This window comes from Saimiri boliviensis, chromosome 13 (genome assembly GCF_048565385.1).
Source record: "Saimiri boliviensis isolate mSaiBol1 chromosome 13, mSaiBol1.pri, whole genome shotgun sequence".
Classification (NCBI taxonomy): Eukaryota; Metazoa; Chordata; class Mammalia; order Primates; family Cebidae; genus Saimiri; species Saimiri boliviensis.
Window position 1 is genome coordinate 5,676,156 of NC_133461.1, and position 21,136 is coordinate 5,697,291.

General features: G+C 36.0%; 1 protein-coding gene and 1 pseudogene across 1 annotated transcript in view; one reads left to right on the forward strand and one right to left on the reverse strand.

Annotated features, from left to right (window-relative positions):
- Positions 1 to 21,136, reverse strand: part of C13H18orf63 (chromosome 13 C18orf63 homolog) — a 45,110-nt gene that overhangs the window by 21,441 nt on the left and 2,533 nt on the right. The window contains exons 2-6 of the mRNA XM_003925989.4: positions 18,586 to 18,664; positions 16,344 to 16,400; positions 10,571 to 10,682; positions 9,261 to 9,302; positions 7,336 to 7,412 (exon numbers count right to left, since the gene is read on the reverse strand). Coding sequence (XP_003926038.1) covers positions 7,336 to 7,412; positions 9,261 to 9,302; positions 10,571 to 10,682; positions 16,344 to 16,400; positions 18,586 to 18,664 — 367 coding nt within the window. The remainder of the gene's footprint in view (positions 1 to 7,335; positions 7,413 to 9,260; positions 9,303 to 10,570; positions 10,683 to 16,343; positions 16,401 to 18,585; positions 18,665 to 21,136) is intronic.
- Positions 1,156 to 1,300, forward strand: LOC120361753 (5.8S ribosomal RNA; annotated as a pseudogene).

Genomic DNA, 21,136 nt, shown 5'->3' on the forward strand with positions numbered 1-21,136 from the left:
TTACAGTTAGCCAAAGATATAGAGAGACCTCATGGAGGGTGAAAAAATAAAGTATCAAATTTTGGGTGAAAGGACACTATATTAAGATTAGAGAGAATGGTTCATAAACCCTTACCCCATTTTTAACCAACCACCTAGCATCTTTTGGGAAACAATGTTCTAACCTCACTGCCTACTACTTTTCAAGGAAGTCCAACTAAACTAGACAACCTTTTATTGCCTGGACAACTCATTAGCATTTTAACAATACAGTTGCTTAAATTATTGCCCTCACTCTGATTTATCTGACTCCTATCAATAAGGTCCTATTGTCTGGATCTAGACCCATCTTCTCCACATCCAGTGACTGATCCTTCTCTGAGATCCTACGGCTTTCATTAAGACTAGCAGAAATAGAGAAGCAGAGAAGAGCAAGAAAACATGAATGCAGGAAGAGGAAGATAAGATAAGCTAATTATGTTGTGAGGTAAAAGAGCAAGGACATGCAGAATGAATAAGGACACATATTTTCCTGTGCACAAGAGATAAATCTTGCACTGTGATGTACTACGCTTAAGAGATCAGTTGTCTGAACTGTGTGATAAAAACATGGTTAGAGCAGGCATGGTTATGAATAAGACTGGTTGCAGAGGGATGAATAAACTGAGAGAAAACAGAACTTAAAATGGAATTCATAGAAGGTAGGTATCAGGTTCGAATGTTTAAAGTTTATGGGTTCTCACATACACTTACTTATATAGCTTGAGTATATATCCTTCTGGGTACTTTCTACAGTATTCAGAGACTCAGGTCAAATGCTGCAGGGACCTCAATAGTACCAGTACTTAATGTTTACACTGGTCTTTCTCAACACAGATTAAAGACTGGCAAACCACCCAACTGTTCACCATATACTCCAAGAGACTGCGAATGCTCACCCTTTGTATTTATTTATTTAGCAAATATTTATAAAGTGCGCTTCTCTGACCAAAACCATACTGAAAAGCAGGTATTCAATAAATATTACTTCCTTCTTAAAATGCCAGTCTAAATAATTTGGACTTAATTTTTTCTAGGCAATGCTGAAATACTAAAGACATTTGGGCTGGGACCTTTGTTTTAGAAAGTGAACTCTCTTGATACTGTAAGGAAAAATGAGATAAACTTGAAAGATACAACTCTTTGCAGTGGATCACTCGGCTCATGCATTGATGAAGAATGCAGCTAGCTACGAGAATTAATGTGAATTGCAGGACACATCGATCATTAACACTTTGAATGCACTTGTAGCTCCAGGTTCCTCCCAGGGCTTTAAGAAAAAATAAAAATAAAAAATAAAAAACTTAAAGGAGAGAAAACAGAAACAAGGCCCATATGGAGACTGGTTTAATAGTTCAAGTAAAAAAAGGGAGTCTGAATTAGAGCAACAGAAATGGAGACAGAAAGGAGTCTATTTAAGAGACAAGAGTTGTCTATTAAAGACTAACTGGAAAGAGAAAACGAGAAAGAGGAAAAGCCAAGGCTGACTCTGAAGTCTTTAGGTAGGTAAATGATTGGCTGTTGATGCCACTAATGAAAATAATTACACAGGAGGAACAGATATGGGGCTGTGGAAGGTGACAATAAATATATTTAGTGTTCGACATAATTGAGTCTGACTGCCATTAGTACATTCATTTGAAAGTATCCAAGAGAGGGCAGAAATGTTACAACTATACAAGAATATTTGGGAGGTACTGCTGTATAGGCTGAAGCCACTGAAATGGGTGAGCTTGCTAAGGAAAAGAGGGCCAAAAATGGAACCCTACGAAATAGCAACATTTAAAATGATAAATGAATGAAGAACCACAAATGAATTCCAGGAGATTCTAGAAAAATCAGTTTCAGAGAAATCAAGAAAGAAAATTATTTCAAGAAGAAAAGGGTGAAAAATAACATAAATATTCCAAAGATTTCACATATGATTCCCTTAGACATTTTCTTTTTCTCTTAATTCCTAAAGTAACATAGTTCCTATAACACTAATTTTGATACTCCATTACCAAACATTTTTAATTGTATTTTTATTCAACATATATTAGGTATCTATTTCTGTAAAGCTCTATGGGACAAGCAAATTTGAAGCAAAAAACCTAAGGATAGGTGAAGGAAGCATGGTATAGTAGAAAGAACAGAGTTGAAGGACAAACTCAAATCCTGAATCTCTTACTTTAACTACCTTTATGACCCAGAGCAACTTATTTAACTGCATTGTGCCTTAATTTACTTACTTATAAAATAATGACAATAGCTATTATTTTTGAACCTCTATTAGGTGTCAGTACTATGCTAAGCCCTTAATGTACTTTACCCCATTACCCTCCTTATAACCCTAGAACGTAGATACACATTATTTCCAATTTATAAGAAAAATGGAGATTCTGCAAGAGTAAGTAACATGCCAAAGAAGCACCGTTAATTAGTGCAGATCTGAGAGTTTTAATGTGATTCTAAGCCTACACTGAATTTTCTGGGTATGTGAATATTAACTAGTCCTCAGCAAATGTTCCCTTCTGGTAAATTTTATATGTGCATGCTCTTCTTTCTTCTGACCTAGACAAAAAATATTGAGAGAAAAATGTTTTTTATCAGCACTTGGTACATATACATAATAGTACCCAATAAATATCTCTCTATGAAATAAATAGAAATTTGTTTCAAGGCACTCATCTCCCAAATTTTCCATATAATTATATTTCAAGACAAATAGTTTAAGATTATATAATGCTTTTCTGAAATATATCCCTTATGTAACTGTGGATTCAGTTATAATCTCAATGCAGCAAACAGTAAAATGGCAATTTGCGCATATAAATTCCCTTCGAAATATTTAATTACTTTCAGGAAAGTATTATTTTAAGTTTAACACAGCCTAAAATTTGAGAAATGAGTAAATTATTGTTTCAATTCCTCTTAAATTTTTTGATCTATATTTAAATTGTAAAGATAAGGCTGAAATCTGCTTTAAAATTTGTCTAAATAGGGTCAAAAATCAGGATTTTAAAAAGTACTCCAATCTCTAGCCCAAAGGAATTAAAAAAGAATTTAGAAACAAAAGTCACCTGGTTCAAACAATAAATTAGTCTTTCACTCCAGTCAATGCTCCATTCATTCCATAAATGTGTACAAAAGTATGTGGCAGGCACTAAGGTAGGCTCCTATGATAGAAAGATTAATAAGACATAGACCCTTCCCTCTAGGACTTCTCAGTTTAATGAGATGTTTGCATAGATAGCATGTGATAAACATGGCAGGGGAGCACCAAGAGAGATGAGACTTGGAAGCTGGAGAATTCTTCAGAGGGGTAATGTCTGAGATAAGCCTTGAAAGATGAGCAGGAGAAAGGGAATTATAGGCCTAGACAACAGTGCGAACAACGACGTGGAAGGATGAAAGACCAAACCATCTTTGAGAAACAATTCAGTTTGGCTACTTGGAGAGCAGTAATGGGAGGTGACGCTATAAGTAAGGTAGGTTTGAATCCATTTGCTGAAAACCTTGTATGTCATGGTAAACAGCTGAGATTGCATCTTATAGTCAATGGAGGCCATGGCAAATTTTTGAAAAAAGGAATGAAAACAAACAAAATAAACTGGAGGAAAGAGAAACCAGAAACATCCTCCTTTTCACCTCTTCACCCTCAATCCCCTCCGCCAACCTGACCTAATAACTATGAAAGAGAATAACCAGAATCTCAGAACCCCAAACTCGCCACGCCAAAGGAAACATTAAGCTTGGAAAGTGACTCACACGAAAACAAAAAACAAACAAAAAAACCCTGCCTTCCTTTTGTTCCCAGATAGCTTAGTTCAGATTATTACTGTAAATGTACATTTACTGGGTGACAGAAATGCATAACTGACTTTTCCTCTACCCCTCTTTTCATGTTTATAATGTAGATTCACTTACTTGGCTCATTGTCTACCCTCCTCCTTTTTCCCCTTCCTCTTTTCCCTTCTGCTTTTTCTTTCCCATTTAAATACTGAAGTCCTCAAAACCCTCTTTCGAGAAAGCACAGGGCACAGATCCTATTGTAACTTGTGTTTCTTTTCCCTGGGCATGTCATCAAAGTTGGCAAAATAAACCTGAGTCATTTTAAATGACTTTTATTTAAATCTAGCATAACTTTTTGGTTATGTTAACCAATGCCAGATTTTAATAAAAGGAAAATTAAATGCAATTATCTTTTAGGTGCCATGGGGAATAAACATGAATAAGACAGGACCTAGAATCTCAAAAAGATTACAGTTTAGCGGGAACATAGGTATATATAAAACTAATTTTTATAGCAGTCAGAATATGTAAGATGCCATATAAAAAACATAAGCAAAAGTGAGACTCAGAGAAGCTGATGAACAATCATAATTTAGAGAATTGATTTAATTTAACAAGTATATGTTGCGTGCATAATGTTGAATAGAGAAGAGGACTGTGTCTGCCCCATTTTTGGTGTTTCCTTCCATGCCCAGAAAGCTCTACTAAGACATATTCCTGGAATCACTCTGCTCCATTATTCATTCCTACCTAGAGCAGATGGATGGTGACATGGTTTGGCTGCATTGCCACCCAAATCTCATCTTGAACTGTAGTTTCCATAATCCCCCCCATGTTGTAGGAGGGACCCAGTGGAAGTTAATTTATTCATGGGGGCAGTTACCCTCATGCTGTTCTTGTGATAGTGAGTTCTTGCAAGATCTGACGGTTTTATAAAGCACTTTTTCACCTTTGCTGGGCACTTTTCTCCCACCATGACTGTAAATTTCCGCAGGCCTTCCCAGCCATGAGGAGCTGTGAGTCAACTAAACCTCTTTCCTTTATAAATTACCCAGTTTGGGGTATTTCTTCATAGCAGCATGAGAATGGACTAATACAGAAGGTAAAATTGGGACGAATAACCAGGCATGCTGGCTCACCTCCTCCCCTTCCTCTTGGGAGCTGGCCTGATGGCAGAGAGTCGTGTTAGGTACTCTCTTTGACATATCAGAATGAGTGCCTGGTCTCACAAGCGAGGTCTGTGGTTTTTCCACTACTGCAATAAGAGGGTGGCTAAGTCTGCATCACTCTAAGGTTCAGATAAACCATGTCTTCCAAGAGCTGTTTTTCCTTTCCAGTAATGAACAGCATGACTATATATTCCAGTTTGTGCATGTGGGGCCAGCATCCCATCAGGCTAGTGTCCCTTTCACTCTCAGAAGCATCCTGTTTTGAGGATAAATTATAATCTCACTCTAGTAATAAAGCTGACATTCTGATCTCTATTTATGTCTTACTTCTCTGTCAATCTCTAATTTGGTTCAAACTCAGGTGTAGAATACAGAAGTGTCATCTCTAGAAAATTCAAAGGTGAGTAAGTCACAATATTAGTCTTCATGATGCCTCTTCAAAGGAAATCAGAGGTATAAATTTAGTATAATTATAAAAATAGAAATAAGTATGTGAGTATAAACTATGATTTGACTATGTGTCCTCTCCAAAACTAATTTTGAAATTTAATCCACAATGTGGCAGTATTAAGACATGGGGCCTTTTTTTTTTTTTTTTTTTTTTTTTTTTTTTTTTTTTTTTTTTTTTTGAGATGGAGTCTTACTCTGTAGCCCATGCTGGAGTGCAGAGGTACAATCTCAGCTCACTGCAACCTCCACCTTCCAGGTCCTGGTTCAAGCAATTCTCCTGCCTTAGCCTCCAGAATGGCTGGGATTACAGGAATGTGCCACCATACCCAGCTAATTTTTTTATTAGAGATGGGGTTCACCATGTTGGCCAGGTTGGTCTTGAACTCCTGATCTCGTGATCCACCTGCCTTGGCCTTCCAAAGTGCTGGGATTACAGCCACAGCATCCGGCCATGTGGAGCATTTAACAGGTGATTGGGTCATGAGGGATTTGCCCTCATGAATGGATTAATCCATTCATGGATTAGTGGATTAGAAGGTTAATGAATTAATTGTTTGTCATGGGAGTAGGACTGGTGGCTTTATAAGAGGAAGAGAAACCTCAGCCTCCACACCCAGCCTTCTCACTATATGATGCTGTGTGCCACCTCAGGACTCAGAGTCCTCAACAGCAAGAAGGTCTTCACCAGATAAGTCCCCTTTACCTTGGACATTTTAGCCTCTATAAGTGTAATAAATAAATTCATTTTCTTTACAAATTACCCAATTTCAGATATTCTAAGTGACAGAAACCAAAGATAGTATGGTACAGGAGAGTATGAGGGTTTAAATGAGGGTGGGCAATCACATAGGATTTGTAACCTTGGGAAGGCTCCTCATCAGTCCAAGATATACATGTCATGTTACTCATTCCAGTTATTTATATGCAGGTCAACTTCCCTACTGGCTTATATCATTCTCCAGGGCAGAAAAGTAGATCCTATTCATCTCTGACTTATCAATTGTCCTTTGTTACTTATCCACATAAGACGTAATCAAAAAATTAAATGGAAATAAATGAATGGAGGAGTAGCATTTGAGTGGGCCTTAAAAGATGGGCAGAATGTATGCAGCCAATCAGAGGGGCATTCTAAGCAAAGAAAGAGTCATTTGTCCTATGCCTGGGGTTTCTCGACCTCACCACTATTGATGAATAATTCTGTGGGTGGGGATAAGATTACTGTCCTGTGCAGGGAAGGACATGCAGTAGCATCCCTTCTCTGGCCTCTACCCACTAGATGCCAGTAGCAACACCATCCTTCTCCCATTGTGACAGCCAAAATTATCTCTAGACATAACTATTTCTCAAAAGGAGTCAATCATTCATTTCCCTGCCCTCAACTGCTTCCATTGAGAACTACTGGCCTAGAGGAAAGAAAATAACATTGAATGACACTAGCACGTAAGGTTCTATGCTAGGTGCTATGGGAATTCACAAAATAAAAGACATATCCTTCTACTAAGGAGACAGAAAGCTATGAGTAAAAAACATGCCAAAAAAAATGCTACCAGAATGTCAAAGGCAGGGGAATTAATATTAAATTAATGAGCTGAAATCATTCTTTTCACATTTGGAGGTGAAAGAAGAGGCAAAAAGTGGGTGTTAAGACAGAATAGGTTGTGGAGAGTCTCAGCACCTTAAAAAAGTTTTGAACAAAGGAATAATGTGAAGACCTGTGTTAAATGGACAGAAAAATATTTTCTTTGGAGAAGCAGATTTAGAACAATAAAAATGTCAAGCATTTAATAATATAGATTTTGATAATAAAAACCTCCCTACCACCCTTCATGTTAAAAATTAAAACCTAATCCACGTTAGTAACAATAATAAACATAAAAAGTATATAGCAAATACAGTAAAGTATATAAATCACAATACGTGGTACCTCAGGTGGTGGCAGTCTGATTGTGCAAGCTTCTATACTTAGACAAACTTGAGTTTCTGTTACATTGATGTTTAATACTGAAAATAAAACATTGAACTGTGAACTAATTGGAACTATTACTCCATACTACTAAATTAAGTATTTTAGTAGCAAAGGAAACTTATTCAAGTCAAACACAAGAACAGATTTTTTTCCATACATGGTAAAATTCAAATAATAACCACTTAATATTTGGCAGTTTAGATACGAGACATCTAAAAGAGGACAAAAGTATGAAACAGCATGAGTATGTGTGTGGGGTGCAGGTCACAGTCAAGGTCACAACAAGAAAAATGAGACACCCCATAGTTAAGAGGAAAATCAAACAAATACCTTATATAAATCTGACCTATATATAAAAATAAGGAGATTATCCTCTTCTGTAATCTAAAGAGGTATCACACCACATTTCTGATTTGAGTAGTCTTTTACTAACAAGTATCTTCAAATATACTGGCAGATATATTCCAGAATTCCTAGAGCCTTGAAGTCTTTGCCTTTCTTTTTCATAAAGAAAACTAATTCTGGAATGTCAGGATGGTGTTGACTTTGGGAAGGGTTAGTACATGAAAAAAGCATGAGGTGGGTTCTGGGGTACTCTTAATGTTGTTTCTCAATCTGAGAATGGTTACAAGAATATGTTTAGTTTGTTAAAATTAAATGAGCTATACACTTAAAATTTGTCATAATGTATTAATTTCAATAAAAGTTAAAAAAAAATCCTAACACAGGAGTGAGGAATTTTCCTCTTCTAAACTGTTATTTTTAATCCCTACAGCTATAGTCTCATGACAGTGTTTGAAGATGAAACTAGATGTAGGTAATGAACCCATTCACCCAGAGCTAGGGCATACTGACTGATACTGCACAACTTAAACATAAAACTAGTGCAAGGAGAGCAAACAGGCTTCAGCTAGAAAGTCAAATCAGATCTAATAGTTTTAGATTACAGGTCAGGATTTTAAGGCTATGCCCAAATGATATGAAATGCTATCATGATTGATTAATAATGTCTACATTATTAATGTCGTGGTGGTGACTCAGGATTCTCATCTATCTGCTATCTCTGGACTACTGTTTAGGGAAGTGTCTATCTGAAATACAACCATGCAAATCAATGAAAGAATTAGATTAAGCCATATACTAAACTGTATACTTTAGATCATCTGTGTCTCTTTTTACAATTTTTTAAGGAGAAAAAGAATCCTATTTTTATAAGAAATAAAGCTTTGACTTACATCAGTACTAAAGAATTTTTGATGATATATGATTCTGTAAACTATACATGTAACTGCCTGCAGAATTAAACTCCTTCACGGTCATGATTTTCTTGAAGTAGAGAAAATAAAAATATGGCTTTTTCCAATTAAGATGATTTTTTCTCATATAGTCTAGAATGTACATTTTGAAGAAGTGATTTCCCAGGTGAAATTCTGATTACAATAGTATCTGATTAAGGTCTTATACAAACTATTTCCTAATTAATCAATAATTCTAAGAACCTAATGATCTAGTTATCTTTATTTTTATTTTTATTTTGAAATAGGGTCTTGCTCTGTCATCCAGGCTGGAGTAGTGCAGTGGCGCAATCATGGCTTACTGCATGCAGCCTCAACATCCTATGCTCAAGTGGCCCTCCACCTTAGTGTCCCGGGGCTACAGGCATGTGCCACCATACCTGGCTAACTTAAAAAATTTTTTTGTAGAGATGGAGTCTCATCATGTTGCCCAGGCTGGTCTTGAACTTGTGGGCTCAAAGAATCTACCTACCTCAGTCTCCCAAAGTGTTGGGATTACAGGCATGCACCACTATGCCCAGCACATGATACTTTTTTCTTTAAAAACTATGAATTATGTTATCCATTGACTTATGCATTTTTACTTACCAACAGCACTTTGTTTTCCCATCTGAGAAAGAAAATCTCTTCCTTAAAAAAAATTCATAGAATATGCCATATTACTACAACTCATAATCATGCTTGATATTAATAACTATGCTTGATGTGAAATTATCAAAGCTAAAGAAAATACTTTAAAACGCAGTTGTTATATAAAGGAACATCTGATGACAGCTCAGAGAAAAAATATAATCATTCAAAAAGTATCTCTTTAATCAAAAGGATGGAAATACCCAATTCTTCCCCTAAATATCTATTTCCTGCTATAAAATATTTAGAAAACAATCACACTTCAACAAAAATTCAGGATAGCTTCTCAGTTTTAACAGTATTGTGTTCATTTTATCATACTGCTTCATAATTTATATTTATTCCTAAGTATCAAGTATTATATAATAATTTTTTAAAGAAACATCAGCAGGCCTCTGTATATAATCCCAAAGTAAAGAAATGACGTTTATGTTGTTGTGGGCTTGCTTGAGATTGCTTAGGTGGGTCTGTTTCAAGAATTATTCTTTAAAAGTTATATATCTTTAAATTAAGGACAGATGCACTTGATATGGTTTGGCTGTGTCCCCACCTGAATCTCAAATTGTAGCTGCCATAATTCCCACATGTTGTGAGAGGGGCCCAGTAGGAGGTAACTGAATCATGGGGTTGTGGCTTTCCTGTGCTGTTTATGTGATAGTGAATAAGCCTCATGAGATCTGCTGATTTTTTTTTTTTTTTTTTTGAGATGGAGTTTCCCTCTTGTTACTCAGGCTGGAGTGCAATGGGACGATCTTGGTTCACCGCAATCTCCGCCTCCTGGGTTCAGGCAATTCTCCTGCCTCAGCCTCCTCAGTAGTTGTGATTACAGGCACGCACCACCATGCCCAGCTGATTTTTTTTTTTTTTTTTTTTTTTGTATTTTTAGCAGAAACGGGGTTTCACCATGTTGACCAGGATGGTCTCGATCTTTTGACCTCGTGATTCACCCTCCTCGGCCTCCCAATGTGCTGGGATTACAGGCGTGAGCCACCGCGCCCGGCCCTGATCTGCTGATTTTATAAAGGGGAGTTCTCATGAACATGCTCTTTTGCCTGCTGCCATGTAAGATGTCCCTTTGCTCTTCCTTCATCTTCTGGCATGGTTGTGAGGCCTCCCTAGCTATGTGGAACTGTGAATCCATTAAGCCTCTTTCCTTTATAAATTACCCAGTCTCCAGTATGTCTTTATTAGCATGAAAACAGACTAATACACACATAACAGAAGTAATCTAGTTCAGAAATCCCCAATGACTAAAATGATAAAGTTACCTTGTATCAATAGATGGCCACTTCTATTCCAGGCTGGAGCAAGTCTAGTTGTGAATGAATATGAAAGGCAGTTCTGAAGAATTACAGGAATTACTCTTTGTGGGATCTCCATCTAAAAATATTAAATGGCAAAATATGGGGAAATTTAGAGCAACTGCTGTGTGCGTATACATTAATAGGAAATGACTGCTCATTTAGATCACCACCCAACAAATTGGGCTATTCTACATAAAAATGTAATCATTGCTAGAGCTAATAATATCTGGTTCTAAAGTTAAAGAAGTGTTAAAATATATTCACTTCAAAATCACTACTATTGTCATGCTTTCATGGCCAAATACTACCTGCTTACCTTGGCCAATAAATCTAAATCTTGGGAGTTCTGTGCTAAAACCCTTGATCATTACTTCATATTCTGCTCTACACAGACAAATCCAAAGGAGAACAAACTTGCAATAGTCATTATTGTTCACTCTGTTCCCAGACCAAACTGAAGGTCAGGATGCTGTTTCTTGTGACCCAATAACAAGATGCGGATGAACTGAAAAGAAAGAGAGTTTTTATTTTCTGCAACTGGTTGCAGGGAGAAGGCCTGGAAGTTATTATCAGACCAACTCAAAATTACAAAGTTTTCCAGAGGTTATATACCTTCTAATCTATATGTCTACGTGTAAGTCTGCATTCATCTAAAGACATAAGTAGTTAACTTCTTTTAATCTATAACAAAGATCTGAGTCATGAAGACCGTCTTTTGGAGCTTCAGTAAGTTTACTTAATTTAAATGAGTCTAGGTGCTGAGGTGATTACCTTTATCTTGTCTCCTGCTAAATCATGAAGGTTTGGGGAGTTCCTTTGGACCCCAATAAACTTGTTTGTGGAGGCCTGGGGAGTTTCTTCAGACTCCCAATAAAACTTCTTTAATCCTAAAAGAGTCCTGTTAAGAATTCCTTCGTTATCTTGTCATGCTTCAAGGCCCAGGAAAAACCTAGGCAAAACTCTTGGTGGGGTCTTTGTTACATTCCAGCCTTTGTAAAAGGGCACAGGCTCAACTAGCTTTTAATGTTTAACCTTGCTACTCAGTCAGTGCTGGGACAGTTGTAATGGAGGCCTGGGTTAGTGAGACCTGGTCTGCCGCAACTCTAGAAAATACATACTTATATGGGCACACATGAAACCAAGAAAATATCTGTATTTGTATAATACCAAATTACTTTTAAAAATTAAGATTTTTACTTATAATTAAGACCAATAAGTAATAGGAAGCAGATTTATCCTCCTCCTTGAAATGCCTAAATCACAAGGCGAGTTATATGAAATAACAGTTCACAAGATATTGGACATCAGGCAACAAAGAAAAGTGATTCCCAAAAGATGGAAAAACAACAAGATTAAGCCGTGGCTTCTTCATAGATGGTTCTCAAGCTGCAGTACAGAGAAGTGGCACCTAGGAAGAGGCCAGAAGTCTTCATGAATTGAGGAGATAGAGCTGAGAGTCTAGGAAGCTAGAGTTTTCAGTGTGAAGTACAGGAGAGGAAAGGGTTGCACAGAAAGCAAACTCTGGAGATCAGCAGAGAGTCTTTCTTGAGTAATTGGCCGAGTATGGATTAACACAGACATGTGAGGAAACTACCCAAGGCTGGAGAAAGAGCCAAGGCTGTTTGATACATAAAAATCCTTGAAAATACAGTCCAGAAAAAATTGCTGGCTTTGCCTTTGTGAAAAGAACATGCAAATGCATGAGAGAGCCAAGGAAAATTGTCTCCCAATATTATCCACCTCTAATTTTTGTGCCATTTTGACTTATGGTGAATGTTTCCAGGACATAACTGATAATCTATTGGCAAAGGATGGAACAAAATTTGTTCAATTTGTCTCACACAGAATTTGATTAAGGCTACTAGCAATAGGACTCTATAATGCTGACCTCAAACACGGCCCCAGGGGCCCAGACCCAAACAGCTGAACAAATCCCATAAGCCACCAGGGTCTTCCTTAGAGATGTAGGTGGATTTCTCTCTTAATTTCCTTATTGACTTTCTCTATGGTGCAAGAAATTAATCCAGATACAGCAAAATATATCAGCACAGACTCAGCCTTGGGGTGCAAGGAAGAAGAATGGGGCAATTCTGTCATTCATAGCCATCCTGGCTGGTGACCTGAATGTCTTCCAGTGCAAAGATGGTGTGATTTATCACTTCAGCTAAAGTCAGGGACAAATTCTCTACCACCTTTTCTATGTGGGTGACTCCCTTTGTCGGGAAAGCTGTTCACAGGATATCCATGAACAATGGATTTTTACTTCTCTAAGAAGCTCTTCCAAAATCACCAAGGACAGCCTCATTTTGGAGAGACTGCAGCAGTTGTCTAAGGGCTACTAACAGAACTTCAAGAAGAAACAAACAAATTCCTAATTATAGGTAAAGACTTCAATACTGCTCTCTTAATAACTGATACAAGTGAACAGAATATAAGTGAGACTACAGCAGGCTTAAAAACACTATCAACCAATGTGACCTAATAAACATTTACAGATTACTTGATGACACATTTATAGAATGCTCATTTTTCTCAAATGGACAAGAAACATTTACTAAGATATACTATATTCTGGGCCAAAAAATGATCTCAATTAATTTTAAAAGATTCCAGTTATAAAGAACGTATTCTCTAGCAACAACTAAATTGGAAATCAACAGCAAAATGATCTCTAGAAGATCGTAAAATATTTGGAAACTATATAACACACTTCAAAATAACCCATGGATAAAAAAAATCAAACAGGAATTAGAACGTATTTTTTAACTAAAGAAAATCAAAACAAAAACATGTTTAGGAAGAAACGTATAGTATGAAATGTCTCTATATTACAAAACAAAGAAATTCTCAAATCAATGACCTCAGCTTCCACATTAAGAAGCTAGAAAAATAAAACCAAACTAAGCCCAAAGTGAGAAGGAAGTAATAGACCAGAAAGAAAATCGACAAAATACAAAGCAGTAAAAAATGAGAGAAAAATCAGTGAAACCAAAAACTTGTTCTTTGAGAAGTTAACTAAGATTCCAACCCTCTAACCAGACTGATTAGGGAAAGGAAAAATAAAACATACACATTACCAATATCAGAAATCAGAGAAGTGACATCACTATAGATTTGACAGCAAAGGAAAATAAAGGAGTATTATAAGCAATCTTCTGTCAATAAATCTGACAACTTAGATGAAATGGACATATTCCTTAAAATAGATAACTTGAATAGCTCTATTATCTATTAAATAAGTTGAAATTGCAGCTAACACCCCTTGCACAAGCTAAGGCCCAGATTACTCTATTGGTGAATTTTACCAAACATTTACTAAAGAAATAATAAAAATTCTACATAAATTCTTCCAAAAACTTGAAAAGATAGAAATTTTTTCCTGCTATTAGATTACCAAGGACAAAGACTTTATCTGGTTCACAGCTTGATCCCCAGAATCAAGTAGGGTGCTTGACATATTACAGGTGTTGAATAAATGTCTGCTGATTATGCTTATGTGAAAAGTATTCACATAAAGAAAAACTGAGCATAACCATAAAGGCTCAGTGAAGGCAGAAAAGAAAGTGATATTGGAAGAATGCTCATGAATAATAAAGAATTCAGGATTGGAAAGTCTAGTGAAGGGAACAAAAGTTTAGTTTATAGGAATGAAACTGAGATAAATGGAAAAAGAATAAGAACATAAACAGAAAAATCTTAAACATTTTGGAGATGTGATACCTTGCATTGATGAAATCACAGGTGTTAATTAATAAGGCAAAAGAAAAATATAGTACAAAGCATTTTTATTGTTGTCTGAGGACTATGGGTGATAGTCTTAATTTTTCATTTTTTCTTATAAAGTACACATAAAAATGTGATGCTTAGTATAAATGTTGCTTTATTAAATCAGTACAGTATGCCCTCATTTAATGTCATTGATAAGTTCTTACATACCATAACCTTAAGCAAAATGACATATAACAAAACCAATTTTGTTATACTAGTTTTGGCTACTGCCAAAATCATAGGCTAACTGATATAAATAAATGTTCCTATGGCGTAGTTCTCGTCACAAAAAATCATCAAGCTTTTAAAATAAAGACCAAAAACACTTCTAATATTAACACTGAAATAAATGTAAGCTATACATACATTTAAGAAAGATTAATAAAAACAAGTAAGAATTATTTACCCAATTTTTGCTGAATCATTGAATGACAGTGGTAGTAGTGGTTGTGGGTAAAATCAAGGAATAAATGTTTGCAAAGCAAAAGTCTTAAGGAGCACCTCCTACTACCACAGTTTGAAACAATCACAAATAAGGCAGGCTCCCAGAGTGCTTTTGTACTGCATCACTTACTGTAGTGCATCTGTATGATTACTATACGTTATGAACATTTATTTTACAATAATTTGTATTTGTGCATCAATTCATTCATTCATTTTCCAACTAGCTTATTCTAGTTCAGAGTGGTGGGTAGCCAGAGCCTATCCTGGAAGCTCAAGGTGCAAGGTGGGCACCAGCGCTGGACAGGACTCCATTCCATTGCAGGGCACACACACACACACTCACTCACTCTTACTCAGCCTGGGACACTTAATACATGCCAGCTCACTTAATGTGTGCATCTCTGGGATGTGGGAGGAACCTGGAGTATCAAAAGAAAACCTGCGCAGACAAGGGGGGAAGCTGTAAACCACACAGACAGAAGCCTTGGCTGGGAACTGAATTTTTTTCCTTTTTCATTAATGCTATATTGAAATAATATCAAATGAAATGATTTTATTCAAGAATCTGCTATACTAAAATGTTACCTATTCTTAGGCCTTAGTAAATAATGTAATTTGGTAGATTGCTTCAAGACCCAAGTCCTATGTCTAGGTGAATGACATACTGTAAATCTAGTTCTCAGGCTAGCTCATAAATGGCCTTTCAAGAGAACCAGAATCCCTAGATAATCAAAGACTTGTCTTAGGAAAAAGATTTAAACATATTCTTTCCTCATTGCTCCTAAATAATACTGTTTTCCCACAGACTGTAACTGATGACCAGCTTTCAGGTCATTCAACAATTTCTCACAGGAACTGGAAAGTACAACAAGGTATTACTGAAATCTTACTTGCCTAGGACCTAAAGGCAGCATCTAATTTTAAAGATGACTAGAAACCTCATTATCCCAAACTCTATTAGATTTAGGAACAGAGGCCAGCAGTAACGGCTGGACAGGCTTCTGGGATAACCAATGACACAGTAATCTCAGAGTTGCATGCAGAGGTATGAAAGGAGCTCTAGTCAAGGCTCCATGACTCGATTTGCTGAGACACAGAGAGGTCTCAGTAAATGAATACAAACCACTGCATTCATCTTTCTCTTTGTGAAGATCCAGAAGTTCATCACCATGTAGAATACAATCTATAATGTTTTATTCCTCTATACGTTAGCTATATAATGTGAGCAATCTCATCTCTCTGAGTTTACCTTTGAAAATGAGGACATTCACTTATTTGAAGATGTATATGGCAAATAAAATTATGCCACATAAAATACCTGAAATAAAGCATCCAACAAAAAAGCCTCTTCTCTTTCTATATTAAATGTGCACATAATAATTATTGGAAAAAATTTGTTGGGTTCTTTCATATACATAACAATATTTATGAGAAAGATTCTCCAGTTTTTGTTTCTTCACAAAAGGAGTTAAATACATTATCAATATTAACAACATATGCTATTAGCATCATTTTTAACACTTACCTTAGCTCCATATTTTTCAACATAGGCATTAAGTTTTCTTGCTTTATAAAATGGTATCTGTAACAAAAATCCACATTTATAAAAAGGACTTAACATAAGTATGTAATTAAATAATGCAATAAGGAAAGATTTTAGGCATTATTCTGCAGAGGGCGAAGAATCAGGCCATCATCCAATTAGCCTCTGTGCCTTGCAGAAGAAGTGATGATCATTCTCTCCCTGAACTGGAATCTGTGGGCACATTTTCAAAGTGAGGAAAGCCTTTCTGGGAGTGGTATGACCCCATTATTCATATAAAGGAAAAGGTCAATAAATTTTGTAAATAAATATTTAACACCTTTCTTAATATAGAATTCCTAGGCATACATAAGGAAAATGGACATAAATGGAAGACCATGTTCAAAAGGCCTAAGTCCTCCAACTCATTAATAAAAGAAATAAAAATTAAAGGAAATTATTATTTGTAACCTAACAGACTGACAATTATTTAAAGTCGTGAATATCTACAGTGTTCATGAGGGTATGGGAAAATAGGTTTTCTCCCAGACCATTTGGTAACATGCAATCCAGCAAAAAGCTTTTCAGACAGCTATTTAGCAGTATCTATATTATAGTTTAAAGTGTATTACAATCTACCTCTAAAAATGTAACAGACAGAAACTATCAGACAAGTAAGTGATACAATTTCAGTGATGCTTTCTGAAACACTGTTAACAGCACAAACTCAGATGTGCATTGGAAAGTATTAAGTAAATTACTATATATCCATACAATGAAATACTTCACAGCCTTAAAAATAAGGAAGATACATATACTGACATGGAAAGATATCCAGGAAAGGTTGTTTAAGGGGAAATGAATGGCAAGTTTCAAAATAATATGTATATAATACCCTTTTCTACTTAAACATTTTTTTTTTTACAGAATACCTTTGTAAGAAAGTAATACATTTTTAAAAAATAGATAGCTACTTTCCTCTTATCACCATTGCTAAAATTCACATACTTGAATTTACTAGTACTCTAAAATAATGTCTTTGCCCCATAAAGATATTCAGGTAGAAAAAGATGCAAATAAGAGATACTAATTTCCTCGTTCACCAAAAGCTTGTCTTTAAAAAAAACTATATTAAGAAAATATGGCTGTGCATGTGGCTCACGCCTATAATCCAAGCACTTTGAGAGGCCAAGGAGGATTGCTTGAGCTCAGGAGTTCAAGACCAGCCCAGGAAACACAGTGAAACCTTCTCTCTACAAAAAATACAAAAAATTAACTGGGCATGGTGGTGTGCACCTGTAGTCCCAGCTACTTGAGAGGCTGATATAGGAGGATTGCTTCAGCCTGGGAGGTGGAAGTTGCAGTAAGTCAGGACGGAGCCACTGCACTCCAGCCAGACCCTATCTAAAAGAATAAAATAAAACAATATATAAAATAGAGGTAGGGAGGGAGAGAGGAAAGAATGGAGGAAGGGAGGGAGGGAGGAAGGAACGAAAGAAGAAAAGAAGGAGAGAGAAAGGGAGAGGGAGACAGGAAGGGAGAGGAGAGGAGAAAATAAAAGAGAAAAGAAAAGAAAAAAAAAAAAAGACAAGATGGACATACAACCTAGACCCAGGAGAAAAATAAAAGAACTTTTAGATTATTTGTCAGCATTGTTAATAAATGTTGATTTCACTGGATTCTGGGGAATTAAAATATCAGAGAAACAGAGTTTCCAGAAAAATTGTTGATGAAAATCTCAGGATAATATAATTTTTTCAAAAGATTTTTGGCACTTCATTATATTCCCAGTTACATACAGAATTGGGAAATGTTTCTAATACTAATATAAAAATTTTAAGTGTAAAAATATTTTTAAGTAAAATGTTCTATTAGAAATGTTGATTCAAGTTCTTTAAAAACAGGAAATGTATTGAAATGTCAAACTTTTTCCTTTTAGTCTAAACAAAATATGATAAAATTTATCGAGCCCATGCTATTTTAAAAATCATACTGTAGCATGTTTTATTAATCACTAGTCTTTATCTTAGCATTAATAATGAGAAAAATAAATGTTAAATTAGAACCACAAAAATGGATTTTAAACATCAGGCATATCAATGTTAGTTAATAATCCAGTTAACCTGTAACACATTGTGATTAATCAATTAATCCTCATAAACATCTTAACTTTAGTTAAATTATTAGTTGTCGATATTGTTCTCAACTAGTAATAACATTTCAAAAAAAATGTTAAAATACTAACCGACATCACCACCCAAATTTGGTTTAATATTCCAGACACAGGTGATGTAAGAATATCTTCATGCAAAAACAGCAACTGCCTGTGGAGATGAAATATATTACAAAGTGGACTTGCTCACGGATATGGTTTGGTTCTATGTTCCCACCCAAATCTCATGTTGAATTATAATCCCCCGTGTTGGAGGAGATAACTGACAGGAGGTGACTGGATCATGGGGGTGGATTTACCCCCTGCTATTCTTGTGATAGTGAGTGAGTTCTGATCAGATCTTGTTTAAAAGTGTGTAGCACTTCCTACCCTCAACTCTCTCTCTTGCTGCCATTAGAAGAAAGTGCTTGCTTCTCCTTCAGCCTTCCACCATGAATGTAAGTTTCCTGAGGCCTCCAGCCATGCTTCCTGTTAAGCTTATGGAACTGTGAGTCTATTAAACCTCTTTTCTTCATAAATTATCCAGTCTCAGGTAATTCTTTATAGTGTCAAAACAGACAAATATACTCACTGTCTGTTTTTACTTTATTGGAACATTTTAAACATTTGCTTAGATACAATGTTAAGTTTCTCCTAGGCAACAACTGTGTTAGAGACTTTCTCTCCCCACACTTAGCATAGCACCTTGAATAGTGTAGGTTTAGGTACTCAGCCAATATTTGAATTAAAAGAATTAGGAAGTTATAGATACTAATACTAATATGAGAACTTGTCCCTGCATCTGAATTTCCCAACCTCTTTCATCTGTTAATCTAATATTTTAGAATTCAATTTTTGTCCTATATACTTGAAGAAATCTAAACACGGTAAAGAATCTCTCTTTTAACTCCTATTTCTTCCATTTTTCCTTGTTAAAAAAAAAAAAGGTGGTGGGTAGGGGGAACTAGAGGCAAAAGTCTAAGGATTTACCTGTCAGTGAAGTTATCAACCACTTAAATAAATAGAACCACTGACTAAATTCTTTTCCTTCAAAAAGGAAATTCTTCCCAAGCCAGAAAGAACTGGGTAGTGGTTTCAACAGCCAATTGAACAACAATCATCACAATCAAATTACCATTAATAATTAAATTTCAAGGTTCAAGGGAAAGATAGGAAAAACACACAAAGAATGCAATTGGAAATCTGAAAACCTTCAACGGTACTAATCATCAAAGAAACAAAATAACCATTAGGATGTGTATGGGGTTACCTTAAAAAGCAACATGGGCCAATCTGTTTCTGGTGGCTTCATATTTGTTGGAACCCAGGTGGATCAGGTACTTGCTTTGGCAAGGCCTGCCGTTATCTGACACAGCCAGATGCTAATAGAGAGGTCTCTGCTCTCTCTATTCATGACTCGATGTCAATTACTGGGAGGGTGAGTTAAGATAACCCCACTCTGTGGTCATGGCCACCTTCAATTTGAGGGCAAACAGAAGAAAAACCTCACTTTAGGTTTTCCACCTATTTTAATATTTCCAAAAGGAGTCACAGATTAAGTCCTTAATAGGTATCAAATTCTGCATTAGCAGGAAGGGTGATGCCCTTGGGTGGGAAGATATGCAATGGGGAAAACAAAAACTTTGTAAATAAGAGGAAAATGAAGGACACCCCAAAAGTGGCTTTCTTATTTCTTGCCCCTGGCCATCTTCTAGTTGTTTGTTCTTCTCTAAGTGTCCATTTAAATATATAACCTTCTCATGTATTCTATGACTCTTCCTTTGAGTGCCTCAAACCATTTAAGGGAGGGTCCTCAGTAATCACAGAATCATGGAATTATACTTTAGGCTTCTCTAAGCTGTTTTTCTTTTCTTTTTTCATTTTTTTCATTTTTTTTTTTTTTGAGATGGTATCTTGCTCTGTTGCCCAGGCTGGAGTACAGTGGCATGGTCTCGGCTCACTATAACCTCCAACTCCCAGGTTCAAGCGATTCTCCTGCCTCAGAATCCCGACTAACTGGGATTACAGGCACCTGCCACCATGCCTGGCTAATTTTTTTTATTTTTAGTAGACAGGGTTTCATCATGTTGGCCAGGCTGGTCTCAAACTCCTGACCTCATGGTCTGCCTGTCTTGGCCTTCCAAAGTGCTGGGATTACAGGCATGAGCCACTGTGCCCAGCCCTCTAAGCTGTTTTTCAAAGACTATGAGGGATCAGATATTTTGGGACAGATCCTAGAAAAATACTCCTCAGTGTCTCATACTGACTTGAGAATTAAGGAACTATACTAATCTAAAATGTTTATAGTATCTCTAAGTGCCCCATAAACAGCAGGTATTCCATAAATATGGATTAACTAGGATCTCTAAGTTTTTGGGAGCCTGATTTAATTCATGAATGTCTGTGGAGATTTTAAACTTTTAAAAAGCATGTAAGAGGTTACAAATATAAAAACTCAACAGGGAGATATTCTATTGCAAGTATTTTAAGTCCCTCCTTAAATGTAATCCAATATACCTGGTTAAAACAAAACTGACTGCCTTTATTTTAAAATTATAAACACAAATTGAGTGAATGAGTATTTTGCTTTGTAGAAAATTCCCCTAAGACAGCTTTATAGGTCTTAAGGTTTAAAAGTCTTAGT